General features: G+C 39.9%; 2 protein-coding genes across 28 annotated transcripts in view; one reads left to right on the top strand and one right to left on the bottom strand.

Annotated features, from left to right (window-relative positions):
* Window positions 1-912, bottom strand: part of NEK1 (NIMA related kinase 1) — a 42,446-nt gene extending 41,534 nt beyond the window's left edge. For 11 of the 24 annotated variants that reach the window (XM_085577941.1, XM_085577943.1, XM_085577947.1 and 8 more), the window contains exons 1-2: window positions 773-879; window positions 323-387 (exon numbers count right to left, since the gene is read on the bottom strand). The gene's annotated coding sequence lies outside the window, so the exon portion shown is untranslated. Of the gene's footprint in view, window positions 1-322; window positions 388-772 lie in introns of all 24 variants that reach the window. The other 13 variants (XM_021553992.4, XM_085577944.1, XM_085577952.1 and 10 more) reach the window with 4 other exon arrangements.
* CLCN3 (Cl-/H+ antiporter 3) overlaps window positions 136-14,606 on the top strand; it is a 61,273-nt gene continuing 46,802 nt past the window's right edge. For 2 of the 4 annotated variants that reach the window (XM_021555216.4, XM_021555542.4), the window contains exons 1-2: window positions 1,016-1,155; window positions 11,166-11,341. In XM_021555216.4, coding sequence (XP_021410891.1) covers window positions 11,182-11,341 — 160 coding nt within the window. In that variant the 5' untranslated portion in view covers window positions 1,016-1,155; window positions 11,166-11,181. Of the gene's footprint in view, window positions 659-1,015; window positions 1,156-11,165; window positions 11,342-14,606 lie in introns of those variants that run through there. The other 2 variants (XM_085577980.1, XM_085577982.1) reach the window with 2 other exon arrangements.

Genomic DNA, 14,606 nt, shown 5'->3' with positions numbered 1-14,606 from the left:
AGGCCCCGCCCCCCCGCCCCTATTGGCGGCCCCGCCCCGCAGCTTGGCTCCCATTGGGCGATCCCGCACTGGGGCGGGGCCCGGCCCTGCCCGCGTTAGCGGCACTTCACCCTGGTAACGCGCGGCCGCGGCCACGTGACGGGCGGGGCGCGCGCGGGTGCCAGTGTTTCGGGGGAAACCCTCCCAGAACAGCCGCAAGTGTTTATGGAGCGACCCGCGAGCCACAGCAGCTACAGCCCGGACCGGCGGCGTGTCTGCCCCGGGACAGCCCCGGGGGTCCCAGGGGGAAGCGTGACCCGGCGGCGCTGTGCGCAGCGCTTACCCGGGAGGGTCGGGACGCACCTGTGGCTCCTCCGTTCGCCACTCCAAAGCGCGCTTTAATAGCACCTACGGGCAAAAAGCCTCGTGATTCACAACGCGCTTTCTCAGTCCGAGTGCCACAGGGCACGGCGCCTTGCGGGCTTGTTAGGCTTGCACATAAGCGGACCAGCGGGCATTTTACTTAGGGAAAAAAAGATAAACCCACCCCTTGACTTGACCCGTTTTGTTGGAACTTGCAATCGCTGTGTGTTAAGCGGACCCCACACTGGCCTCAGCACATCGGCTGGCAGTACCCAGGAACTCCGCGCTCGGCCCGACACCTGCGCTTTCTCTGCAGGTAAACCCCTTAAGCTGTCGGGGTCTCCGCAGCGCCAGGAATTTAGAGGCGGCACAGTGTAGCCCGAAGCGGAACGATGCCGCGATGTACCCGGCCTCTCTCCGCCTCCTTTACCTGGGAAACCGCCGGCGCCCCGTTCTGAAGCGCGGGACCGTCCTGCCTCCCCCTGGGCCCTCAACCCGCCCCCGCAGCGCGGGAGCCCGCGCGGGCCCCTCCCGCGCCGCCGGGAAGCCGCGCCCCTCCGCGGAGGGCGGGAGCGGGGGCCGGGCCGGCGGCCCGCGGGAAGCAGAATCAGCAGTGACGGCGAGGCTGACCCCGGCGGCCCGACGGGCGCCGATTCTGCGCGGTGGGAATCCCCGCCCTCCCCGGGCCGAGGGGGCGGTGCCGGGCGGCGGAGCGGCCGCGGGTCCGGGGGCTGTGCCCGTGTCCCGCTGGCGCTCGGAGGGAGGATGAGCCAGCGCCTCCCCGGGGATCAGCGGGCGGCGCCGCCCGCGCAGGTACGGGAAGGGCCGGGGCGGGGCAGGCTGGGGCTCCCCCGCGGCCCAGGAGCACGGCAGGGGAGCGAGCGGGGCCGAGGCGGCGGGAGGAGCGGAGCGGAGCGGAGCGGGCAGCCCCCGTTCGCCCAGCGGCTGCTGCGCCCCCGCCGGCCGCACGGCTCCGGCCGGCCGGGACCGGGGAGGGACGGACGTGATGGCTCCTCGCGTATCCCTCAGCTCCTCCGTGTGCCTCCGCCGAAAGGCCAGGGTGAGGGGGGAAATGCCCCGCGTGTTTACAGAGCGTAAACACATAATGTTTGCACCCTGTCACTCCATCCCGGTGTTCTTCGGGGCAGCGCTTGTGCTCATAGGGAAAGTGCGGGCGTTCTGCGGCTGGGAATGTCCAGGGTCTCCTCCCCATGTAACCAACGCTGGAAGGATTATTCTGCATGAGTTGCTCGCTTTATATTGGCTCACGGGTTTGGCTAGTAGGGCCGCTCTTACACAAGAGAGAGAGGTAATGGGCTCTTGTTGGAACCTTACAATTATATGGGTGTGCAGGTTAGCGAGGTTAAAACTGAGTATTGAGTGCATTCTTTCGTATTATCTTCTGTACTTGTCCAAAATTATTCTCTGCCCTAGCCGAAACCGTGGAAACAGCTGTAAAATAAGTATGTATCAATTCTCACTTAAAATGAATGGCTGTGAATGTGACAGTGGAAAATTGTGTGCTAATAGTGAACTGTGTTCTGAGTAGTGTAGTAAATTTGCTGTGTCACACTTTAAAGTACTAAACTAGGCAAAATAGGGCTTTACCACCAAATTTAAAGTTTTTCTGTGTCTAACCTATGTTAGAATAGATGCTTAAATATTTTTGACAACATACTGGTAAATGGTAGGCATTTGGGTTTGAAGACTTGCACCTCATTTTTGACGTTGTGGGACCTCTGAAGTTTCTCTTTTAGAGTTTGTGGAAGAAATTGTCAGGTGAATTGGTGCTTTTAGATGCTTTTCTTTTTGGTGGACCTGTGAAGGCATTTATTTTAGGTAGCCCTTAGCAACAGAGATACTTCTTTGCAGATACAGCTATTTGAATGAAGGATGTGTTGGTATGACAGATTTGAAAGCAGATAGTCATCAAAACTCTTTCTCTATTTAAGGAAATGTCAATATGCTGTAATGTAAAATTTAAAAAAAAAATATTTGTGCATTATAGGAAACATACCTTTGTGAAGAATAATGAAAGAGAGCTCACCAGCTGTCACTATCACTTTTGCTAAAATAAGTCTTTCACTAACTACTGTAAATTTGATGTCTCTTTGGATGGCAAACAGATGTAAACTTGCTGCAAAGTTATCAGAGTGGGAAGGAGTTCTGCTCTGGGAAAACTACAGGTAGCTTGAAACTCATAGTTTGAAACACAATGACTCTGCATCTCTCTGCAACACATGTGAAAACAGAATTTACATGGTGTTCAGAAAAATGGAGCTTGTTTCTGGTTTGCTTCTGTTTAGTGTTGGTATGTGGTATGTCAGTCCTAAAAATTCTTTGCCTGATAATGGTAGATGTTATACACGGTATGTATTGTAATGTTTCTAGAAACAGGTCTTACTTTTTTTATTCCAAGGTTTTCTTTGCCCAAATTTTTACAGTGCCCTCTTTGAGTGGTTTACTATTCCACTGTTCTCTCTGTGGTGCATACTTGCAAGTTAAAGTAGTCCTGGGTAAAATTCCCACCACCTTCCTCCTCTCTTCTCCCCTTGTAATAAGAACAAGCCTATCCAAATTCTTGACCAGGAAAGACACTTGGAACTGTTGGCCTTTGCGCTTTGTGACTGCATTGCTCTGCATCACTTTATTTTATGGATTTGTCATCATTTTTCTCATGACCATGTTCATACTTCCTGTTGTGGTCTCTTGCGCACAAACGTTTGTAGCAAATTGATGTTTGAGTAACCTGAAAGTGAAAACCCACTCTTCTGGTTACTCTATGAACAGATGGGTCTGGCTGTGTAATCTATCTTCTCCTGTTCAATGAATATACAATTTGGCTTCATCCCCCTACACACTTTGCTTTGGGGTCTGTGTGTGTGTGTGTCTTACCTTGAAGAGCAGAGTTGCATTCCTTGAGTGTAAGTACTAAAGCTGGGACAGCTGTTCCAAGTTCACAATCATTGCCAAAAGGCATTCTAGGAACATTGAGACAGCTTTTTCCTGCTCTTATTTAGCTGACATCATATGCATGTGAATAGGCGTACCTGTATAGATCAAGGTTTCAGGTAAAGTCTTATAATAATTTGGCAGTAGGGATATTTTTAACTTGGTCCTAAATTAAAAAAGTAGAATAGAAGCTCTACTGCTGAAGAGATTTGTGCTGGAAGTGATAGTGCCAATTTGAGTTAATTTCCTGATTCTCAGATTATTTTGCATGTTCCTAAATTTCTTGCTTTGGCACCTTGTCAGCAGTAGTAACTCAATAAACTCCAAAGGTTGTCAGCAGTGGTAGATCATGTGCATGGAACTGCTTTTGTACTCTCCCTGCTTATTTTCCCAAAACTAAGATTTCAGCTTATTTCAGCTTAATGTCTGTGAGCAAGTTCCCAATTCTGCCCTCCTTGTTTCAGTTTTTCCCTTCTGTCATAACCTTAAAGTGCATCTTCTGTGTTGTCTGACTTGCTAAAGCTGTTCAGGTGTCAGGTCAGCTTTTTACCTGTGCTTGTTGACAAGGAGGCTCTGTAATACAATACTTCATGCTTGTGTATATGCCATGCTTAGCAAACTGAAGATGCTTAGGATAGTAGAAAGTTGATAATTACAAAATTTTATAGAGTTGTTTAACTTGAAACTTGTTTTTGAATTTTGGAAGCCTTTATAAAAGATCATCTGAGAGAATAAAGTCTAGCTGGAACAATGCTTATTTAAATTGATTATGATAAGAGGGTTGTAAACAGATAAATTTTTTTTCTGCTGGGAAATGTGCTCTGCTTTAAAAGCGTAGAAACTGGAAAATGTAAATTGTTGTGATAGTAATTGTACTTAATGAACTGATTTTTTTTATTACTGAGGAAGGGAGCTGATGAAGTAATTCATCGGCTTCATGTGTAATAGAAAGAGTTCTAGACAAAGCTGCTAAAATGGTTACAAATCTGTTTGCATCTGGAGTGTATTTATTAGTTTGTATTATGTAGTAGGTGGTCTTGAGTGTATAATCCTGGAAATGAATGTAAAGAACAGAATTTATAACTCCATAGTGGGTACCAGCAGTTACTTTTAATAACTTGGAGAGTGTCTAGTCAGTTATTTTCCATTTGAACTTTCTAGGCATTCAGCTGTTTTGTTTGTTAAGTATTTTCCTTGGGTTTTCTACTTACAGGATTAAACTGTGCTTACTTGGTGGGGCTAAGGAGGAGTAGTAAATGAAAAAGTTAATTCAGTCCTGAAGCCCAGACCCTTTGATAAAAATAACCTTCGCTGTTATTTTTTTTCCTTATTTTTGATATATTGTGATAAATTTCTCTAAAAAGTTCAGAGGAGATGAAGTGCTCAAGTATGTACATGTTTGCATGTTCATACTGCAATAAGTACAATGAAAAAATGTTTCCTAATTGAAATAGTAAAAGTGGCATTTCACTTCAGTACTTTATTTAAATTCCAGATAGAGCTACTGGGGTGATTTAATATTTTGACATCTTGCCAGTTTAAATTCAAGTACTTGTTTTCCTGAAAGATAAGTTTGTGTCTGAGTTCCTTCCACTTTTATCTTCAAATTAGTGTTCTCTGCCAGATTTCTTGGATTTTGATGTGTTATCTACAGTTTTTGATCTACTGCAGCTTTTTCTCTTGAGTTTTCTGCTTTTGTCTCATGTATATGATGGGAAAAAAATTCTGTTCTCCATATGCTTCCAAACACATTCATTTTCTGATTTTGAAAACTGAATCTGCAGATTTCCAGAGTATATCTAGGAAAGAAACGGAAGATTCCTTAAACTGTTATTTGAATTTTTTTGCTTCTAGTCTTGCAGACGTCTTTAAGTTACTATCAATCTTACAGATTCAACAGTTTTCATCTGTTTTGTGCTGAGATGCAAATATTCTTTTAACTTGGGCAGTAAAGCTTCTAAGACAACTAAGAAGACCTAAGAATCTGCACTAAGCACTTATGTCATTACCACAGTTAGGAAAATCTCAGTTTTTATTCCTAAGAAATTTTAAAGAATGTGTATTTTCTTTGGATAGGTAGAGGATGGATAATTTTTAATAAATTTGATCTATGAACTCAATGAACTGACTTCATCACTGTGGTTATGTAACACATTTTAGATAACTCACCTTCTTTGCTGTCTGTTAGCTGAAAGCCTTTTAGTAAAGTTTGTTTTTCTAAATATTAAAAATCTCACATGAACCCAATTTCTTTTTTTCCTCATAAAATACCCATGATGAGTCTTGTTTTTAACTTGATACCACTATTGAACAGTAAATTTCTCTCTGGACTCTCCTGCCAGAAACTTGTCTACCATTTGTAGACCCCAATGAAATACACATAATTTTGGAATGTTTCAACTAGGTTTTACAGCTGGAGAGAAGAATATCCAAGTGAAGGCAACTTGTGCATTCTGAACTGCTAACACACTTGATTTAGGAAATACTTTGCTTTGGTGCCATTTGTGCATCTTCACTACCTTTTGATTTTTTAAAAAAAATCTCCTTTAGTTAGAATATCTGTTTTTATTAAAAAGCAGGAACAGGCTGTTAACAGTCTTGTTTATTAATATCAGAGGTTCACACACAGGTCTTTTTGAAAAACATTATATATTTATTTAATCCTTTGAAAATTACCAGAATGGTCACCAGTAATGGTTGGAAGAGCTGTTTTTAAAAAAATGAGGTGCCTTCTGTGTAGTCGAGAAAATGATGTCAGCCATGAGCAAGATCCAGGTGTTGATCACAGATCAGTCCTTTCTCACCTCGCTGCCTCAACATTGTTGCTTGAGAGGATCCAGAGCAAGAAGCAGAGCAAGTTTGTCGTCAGCACTCCTGGCCTTGAAGTTTAAATAGCTGTACTTACTGCATCTGTGAGTGTATCACTCTACTACTGTGATGTGTCTCCCTTAATGGGAAGGAAGCACTCAAGATTCATAAATGCTCGTAGTCAAAAGGGACAACAAGAGTCAGAGGGGCCTGCAGACAATCAGAAAGTTTTGTTAGTGCATTACACACTTGGCATGAAAGTTGCTATGTTAGTCTATATAAGTGCATGGCAGTGGGCTTTGGATAAAGGAGTAGGGTGAAAGGGAAGAGAGAAAAAGAGATCACTAGTCTGATTCCAGCATCGGTACAGCTGATGAGGTGTCCAAGGTGCTGGGTGCACTCCTGAACTTGCTGGGAGTACTTTTTAATAGATATGTTTCCTCACCAGGAAGGCAGGTTTCTTCTTTTCTGTGCAAATTACCCATTGTGTGCAGTCCATTCTTTCAGACCTTTCTGGAAATGGGCTTGAGAGGTTCAGGGGTCTGGGATAGCCTTGATCCCTCTCTACAGTCTGTGCTCACATCTTGGCCTCATTCCTGTGCTTGCGCTGTACTGTGTTGTGCCTCTCTCTTGGAACTAGACCAAGGATGTTTATCCTGGGGGAGTGCTATCCTACTTCTGCACGGCCCCTTCTCCAGCCAATCTTGTTCTTTCTTATGTTAGTAACAACAAATGTCTGTTATTACCATCAATCCCTGGTTGGCTCCACATCCATCCAGTTATCACTGTTTGGGACATACACATTAGCCCCTTATCTTCTGGGATTCTACAGTTAAACGTACCAGAGGAGAGCCTAGCCTTTTTTGTTTCTGGTGACCAAAGGTTTGTCACTTCTAACAGAGTACAGTGGATATGTTCCTCTTGAGCTGGTGTTTTCTTCACTCCTTTGAAGCTGGAAATTTGTTAGTAGGGAGAGTAAGGACCAGAAACCACCAGGGGTCCCCACAAGATTTCACAAGTAGTAGTCCCGTGTTTTGGAAACCTCTGTAGGATTTTTTTCCTTTATCTCAGTGGCTTTATTGTGTCTCTAAATAAATTTTAATTAAGACCTTAAAAATCTGTGGTTGATGCTGTTATTGAGAAGACACTTGGAATTAAACTGAGGATAGTGGTGCTTTTTCACATTTCAATTTGACAGTCCTAAACTATATTGAACTTGAATGAAATTGTTTGAAAGATTCTCCACTCAGGTGTGACCCTGAGCTTAGGAATCCAAGTTATAGACTGGTCAGTGCATTTTTATGATGAGTTGAAGAAAAGTAGTATTATTAATGAGATTTCTGGTGATGTGTAAAAGCTCTGGTTCATTGTATAACCCTCAGATGACTTCAACACAAGTCCACATTAAAAAGGAGCAAAAGCCTTTAAAAACTGTAAAGAGACACTGTTGTAGTGTCTTTTCATCAAACAGAAAATGACTTAAGACTCAACAAACAATAGTTATGTTGTCTACAATAGAAACTGCAGTCATGGTTCCTACCCTTCAAAAGAGGAGGATGGGTTTTACCTTTCAGTTGTCTTAACAAGTTGCAATGTTAATTCTCATCTGAATATGATCACAGAAGGGACATCAGAGATTTTTTTTTTTGGTCAAGGGAACTCTTCATCTTTTCTTTCCTAGACTGAATATTTGCAAATGTAGGTACTGTCCCATTAGTTTAGATATTAGTACTGTATCTTTCATGTACTTTTGCCTTGCTCCAAAGCAGCAGCCATGGGCAGAGTTGTTTATTGTGATTTGACTAAGGATCAGTACCTGTCTGTGAAGCTAAAACTTTTGAGTCATACTTGCTTTCATACTTAGTTCAGGCTCATGGTAAGGGATTATGATGTTAGCTTTTCTTTTTCTTTTCTGCCCTTCTTTTTAAACTGTTGACTGAAAACCCCTTTAAGAGTTTACCACTCATGGAGCTGCTTGTTACTCTACCTGTGCAGGAGACTACTCTCCAACTCTGATAGCAGAGTTTTTCCTAATGTATCAATAAATGGGGTTTAGTATGCTTAAATTGAAGTATTCAGCTGATCCAGCTAGTTTGGTTGAATGCTATAAAGTATTCCCATTAGTAACTGGCTGTGAAAGAAGCAATGCCTTCCATCAGGTAGGCTTCTATCTTTGTGCCAGTGGGTATAATTCTTCAGCTGTCACAATGTGGGTAGCCATGACATTTTAGGGAGTGGAGATGCAGTGATTTCAAATACTTTATACAAACTCAAGTCAATACCCTTAATGTTTGTCATCATATGACCAGAAGCATGAGTTTGGTATTCATCCGGTAATTAGGCTCTCAGGTTTTAGTTATTTTTTTGTTGGCTTCCTTTTTTTTTTTTTTTTTTTTAACACTAAGGTGATGAAAAGTACTACCAAAATGAGTATTTATTATAGGTTCTGCCTTAGTGAAGATCAGGTCTATAGTGATGATATTTTATACTGGTATTTGTCATAAAAATGAAGAAACTTTTTCAGGCTGGTGTTATATTAAGTGTTTTTAGCTAAGATTGTTAAGATTCAGTAGGACATAAATATGAATACTGAGAGATTTTGTTGCAGTTTTAAAGCTAAGACTGTGCTTTACAAATATTATTTTTTCCTGTGGTTTGGTCTATGTTGTTCTGTTCATGTTTGAGTAGGTCTCTTTCATCCATGTATGTCAGTTTTATTTTGGAAGCAGCTGTGAATGAAACTAGTCTAAGCTTTACCTATGGATACTTTTGGAAACTGACTTTTTATTTTCTATTTCAAGGCAACCTAGGAATCTACTATATAAATTCAAATAGAAGTTTTTGGTTTCAAAACTCAAATAGCCTTAGTTAACTGGCAGTGCTTCTTCATAACTTTGTTTTTCCAAAGATGACTTAAATATTGACCAAGATCCTTTCCTGAGGATCACAGAAAGGTTTGGGTTGAAAGGGACCTGAAAGATCATCCAGTTGCAGCCTTCCTGCCATGGGCAGGGATACCTTCTACTAGACATGTTGCTCAAAGCCCCATCCAACCTGGTCTTAAACACTTCCTGGAATGGGGCATCATTCTCTGGGCAAGCTGTCCCAGTGCATCACCACCCTCACAGTAAAGAAAAAAAGTTTTTGATTTTTTTTTTGGGGTGCTACAGAGAATGATTTTCCTATGTATTTTTGTAAAGGTTGGTTAGCATAAGCGTTCCCTAAATTTTAAGTTTGAATTATTGAGTGTCTGTAAGAATTTTTGTGGTTGAAGCTTAACTTGAAGTGTTAAGACTTTTTTTGTGCCTTTTTGCAAAGAAATCTGATAATGGTCTAAAAAAAATTCAGTGAGAAATTCCTCACAATTCATTCACTCATTTTCCAAATCCAGAGTTTGGAAGATGAGTGATGTTCTCATCCTCCTTAAATGTTTTCATATTGCAGATAGAATAAATAAAGGAAAGCTACATATGCCGAGTCTGTGGTAAAAATGGAAATGCAATTTTCATGCTGGTGAGATTAAGAGTAGCTGCAACATGGCATTTGTTGTAGAACTGTTGTAAAATTATTGTAATTTCTGAGTTTAAAATTTCTTTCTGATGGGCAGGTTTATTTAAAAACTAAAAAAAAGCAGGATTTTAAATTAGTTTAATATGGGAGGTTTAGAATTTAGTGATAAAAGCTTAATTCTGGTTTCATTTTTTGGGCCTGTGTTCTGGCATAGATCCCAATATATATATGGATACATGTTAAAATTTTAATTTAAGAATGGGTGTGGAAAGTGTCTCTGTCATATTATTTATCTGTTCTTGAAATATGCAGTAGTTGAAATCTTAAAAATAAGATTATATATATACATATATATATAATGCCTGACTATTTTATAACAAGTAGTTACTTTTGAAAGTTCTTAACAGTTAAACCATTTTAAATTGTATATTGTTTTCAAAAAATTTCAGAAAATTACGCTTTGGTTCCTGTTCCTGTATTTTCTCTACTGTAGAACATATTGTTATGTGTAAAGCTTGTATTGATAATTTTTATTACATCTCCTTTTGCTTCATGGGTGTATAGCATTCTCACTAAGTGCTGTACTCTAGTTGTTGGAAGATGTATGAGAGTTAGAAGACAGATGACTGCCTTTTAGCTTAGTTGTTAGTACTGAACAGAAAAATTTAATTTTACACTGATTTTTTGATTAATCAGGATTCTTAGTTTGAAAAAGAGCTCTTTTGTTAAGATAAATGATTGTGGTTTATTGTTGGTTTGTGATTTTTGTGTTGATTGTGTTTGTTAGGTTCTTTGTTGTTGGTAGGTTTTTGTAGTTGTTTTTGATTTTGAACTATTTCAAGCAAATTTGGAATCTGGAAGAGTACTGTAAAGTTTTCACTCTACCCCCCTTCTGGGGAAATAACAAGCCTTAGCTGCCTTTTTTCCTTTGAGATACAGATAAGTGTTTTTATGGTATAACAGCACATTCTGGAGATTTACTGATTCCTTGGATCAGCTGTCAGCAAATGTCTTGTAAAACAGAGTTTTTACTGGCCAGTTTTGTCATTTCCATAGACATGTCTCTGGACTGGAAGTGGTTCCCTCAGCTGACTCGCTTCTGTGCTTGACCTTTTAAATGTAGAGCTTGAAAGAGAAGCAGGATATCTGATGTTGGAGAGCAGAAAAATGCTTGTGGTACTAGACTGCAGAAAACGGCACAGCCTTACGTGCTTTTTCTGCTATTAATGTAGCTGTTTGTTCACTGTTCTCCTTTGCCAATGTACTTCCTGCCTGTGCTGTATTTAATTAGATTTTCCACTATATGCTGTGCCTGAGTGCTCATTACTTTCTTTCCTCTCTCTAGTCATAACAGGTAAGATATCCTGCTTTAGCTCTCCGTTCTTCTAGATTATATTTGTTCTGTACTGCTGCTACCTTTTTGTAACTTGTAATACTGTCACCATAAAAAGCTTTCGCCAAAGCATGAAATACTCATTTTATTTTGATACAAATTTCTTAGTGTTTTTTGAATATTCAAGTAGGAAGTAACTTTTTTGTGTGTGTACATACAGGTTATAAAGCAGCTAAATGGAGTCTGAGCAGCTGTTTCATAGAGGCTACTATCGAAACAGTTACAACAGCATAACTAGTGCAAGCAGCGATGAGGAGCTTTTAGATGGAGCAGGTGTAATTATGGATTTTCAGACCTCTGAAGATGACAATCTCTTGGATGGTGATGCATCCATTGGTAAGTTAATTTCAGTTTAAAGTTTCTCTGGGTTGTATTTTTATGTGTCGTGAGGGTTTTTTGTTGGTTTTTATTTTGTTTTGGTTTCATATGACCAAATTGGATCCTTTTCTGTTAAGCTAATGTGTTCTTCAGATAGAGGCTTTAAACCTGAAAGGAGTTGAACATGCTTCTGTGTGCTTGCCTAACAACTATGTTGTGTGGGATGACTTCTCATACAAGGCAGATACTAACAGGCTGCTGACAAATGTAAAACTTCCTATCAAGTAAAAGGATGTCTCTTCTGCAGCTGCCTAGTCTTTCTTCTCTTCAGTGGGATTTTGGAAGTCTCAATGTCTCCAATGTTTCTTTGATTCAAAATTTAACAGGCTGTTTTAATCATTACTTCTAGAGATAAATCTGTTTTGCTTCATTCAGCTTCACCTTTGTAAACAAAAGCCAAAAGTAGGGGTGTTGTTAGAAGCAGCAAAAAGCACAATATGAGCTGAATTTTTGACTAGATAAAAGGTTGTAAAGAAAACTTTCTACAGTGAACACTGTATAATCACTAAAGTAACATGAAGAAGAAAGAACTGGGAAGCTTTTTTTTTTTTAGTTTAAGAAAACAGTTCAGGTAGTGAAAGTATTAACATTCATATAGCAATAGTTAAAGAGGTGAACTGAAGGAGGGAAAGTAATTTATGTTAAAGATGCTAATCTTGTTTAAATGTATACTCTAGTCACTTAGTCTCACTTTGTTTAAAATCAAATTCTGCTTCCTGTATTTTTTTGCTTTTTTTACTGCCTTTGCCTCTTTTCTCCTCCCACTAGTATTTAGTTGTTTTCCTTCCTTGCAGTGTCTCTTCTCCATATGTTTTGCCTTTGCTGCACTTATCAGTTGGATGTTGGTACTGTACTAGATGGTTGTGCCATATCATTATAAGCATCCTTCTCACCTGTATTCCTTCTGTCTAATTAGATACATCTTGAATGTGCAGTTGTTTAACTTGCATACCAATACAGGTATCACAAGCCAGCACACCTTCAATCTCTACATAGTCCTTCTGGCACATTATTTGGAGAACACCAGCACACTAAAGTCCAGTGCTTAAGAGTTGGGAAATTATTAAGTGAACAGCTGACTTCCATATATAATTCTTTGTTCTAAGTATCTGACACTTCTAATAAAGTGAGTGCCTTGCTTGTCTTAACATAATATTTATAACCTGTACTGAAAGACTGAAGCTACTCTGGTTATTGTTCATATAAATAATTTCCATCACTTCAAGCATGAAGGAGAAATGAGTTTACAGTAAAATAAATCGTTCCAGAGCCAGTGTTCTGCCCTTTACTTGTTGTGAAATCTGATCCATAAATTGAGTCCAAACAGATGAGGTGGTTGTTTTGTTTGCATTGTCAAAATCACTGCTAATTACTGCACATGCCAGCGGCTCCCATCTTGTTCTAACACTGAAGTAACAGAATGTGGGTTGGTACATAAATAGGAATGTATTTCTTTCTTGGAACTTTAATTTTTTGCTAATGACTTACCTGCATGCCCCAATTCTGGACTTCCTGTAAGAGGCAACAAGAGTAATAAACTTTATTATTTTATTTAACTGAATGGTGATTTATGTGTCTCCATACATGGAAAATGTTTTATTATACAGTAAATAATAAAAAATTATTATAGTAGATGAGTAGTAGAGTATATGAGTAGTAGATCAGAATCTGATGTTAGTTTTCTTTTTAGGGTGGTAAGAACATACTTTGAAAAATGTTACATATAAACTTCCATTCAGGAGGTGAACATCTGTGTTTCTCATTCCTTAGGTATCCAAATGAGTCAGGTGTTTTTTTTCTTCTGTATTTTTTACACAGCAAATCTCATTGACAAGACAAAACAAGGGCTTTCTTGCACATGCCCATTTTGTAATTCTTTCTTACTTAGCATCAAATGTTTGGGATCTTGTATTATTATTATTACCGTTATTTAAATGCTCTTATCCTTTAGCTGCATTTTTGTTCTGTTAAGTGTAAGTACAGATGGATTCAGTATGGACAATATGGAACGTTTCTCACCTCCTGCGGAAGGGCAGGACCATCCCAGTAAGTGGAAGATTACATGCTTCTCAGCACTGCAGGCCCTCCAGAGCATGATGTGAATGCAGAGGCTTCAGGTCTAGCTCTGCGCTTTAGCAGGTGAACCCTGCCAAAATCAGGACTCCTATTTAAAAATACGGTGGTTTGAGTTTGTGGGACTGGAAGAATTTATCAGTCTGGTATCTTAGCAACATTAGCAAAATGGCAACAGTGTATCTGCAGTTCAAATGATTGTGGAAATAACGTAGATAAATTGAAAACTGCATAGCTGCAGAATGTAAGCTTGTAGTACAAATGAGCACAGACGTGAATTTATGCAGTAAGTTGCCATGGACAGTAGAGTATACAATATTTTACAGTTTATCTACATTATAAAATGTAGAATTGCAGATTTTTTAAAACATCAAGACCATGTGAGGAGTAAATGAAGGATTAGCCTTTATCTTTCTTTTTTTTTCAGCTAATGAAAATGGAAACATAAGTTGCACATACATAATGTAGATAAATGTCTAAAAATATGGAATTTCTAAAGTAATTGTAGTCTTTCCCCCTCGTTCAGAGGGTTGTAAGTTAACAGAAGTCTGCTTACTTCACTCGGCTTGCTCAGTCCCTTGGCTCTCAGGACAGCAATTCTATAAAGCTGCACTGTACTGCTATTCACATTACCACTCATACTCAAGTGCTTAACTGAGGTTTGGAAAGCCATTGAAGCTCTTACACAGTGATGAATATGCCTTGTGTTGAAAGGTTGTGGAAATTGGATGACGTTGGGAAAGAATGCTAACCTCACACACTTCTTATGTGGGAATTCCTTGATACTGTATGGGACTGAGCAAATGAACATTAATTGAAACCAGTAATCAGAAAGTCCTGTCACCTAGACTCTTAAGTTTCTTTAATATTTAGTTGATAGCAATTTGTCTTTTTAGTATAATCTTAGTTGAAAGACTGTGGATAGTTCTGTGTTGGGTAATCACCATTATCTTAAAACCAATGCTGTGCAGCAATCTTGCCTTTCTCAACACCATCTGAAAGCATGCATGTGACCTGTCCTTCGGTGTCTCATATGAGGAAAATACAGAAATTGTGATGATGTAGCATTGTAAACCAGATACGTATGTATATATAGTAATTATATATGTACTGTGCCTGTTATGTTTCCTGGAAGCTGTTTTCTTAGCAT

This window comes from Lonchura striata, chromosome 4 (assembly GCF_050655825.1).
Source record: "Lonchura striata isolate lonStrDom1 chromosome 4, ASM5065582v1, whole genome shotgun sequence".
In the NCBI taxonomy this organism is placed as follows: domain Eukaryota; kingdom Metazoa; phylum Chordata; class Aves; order Passeriformes; family Estrildidae; genus Lonchura; species Lonchura striata.
Note: the sequence above shows the minus strand (reverse complement) of the source record. Positions and strands in the feature narration are given on the sequence as shown.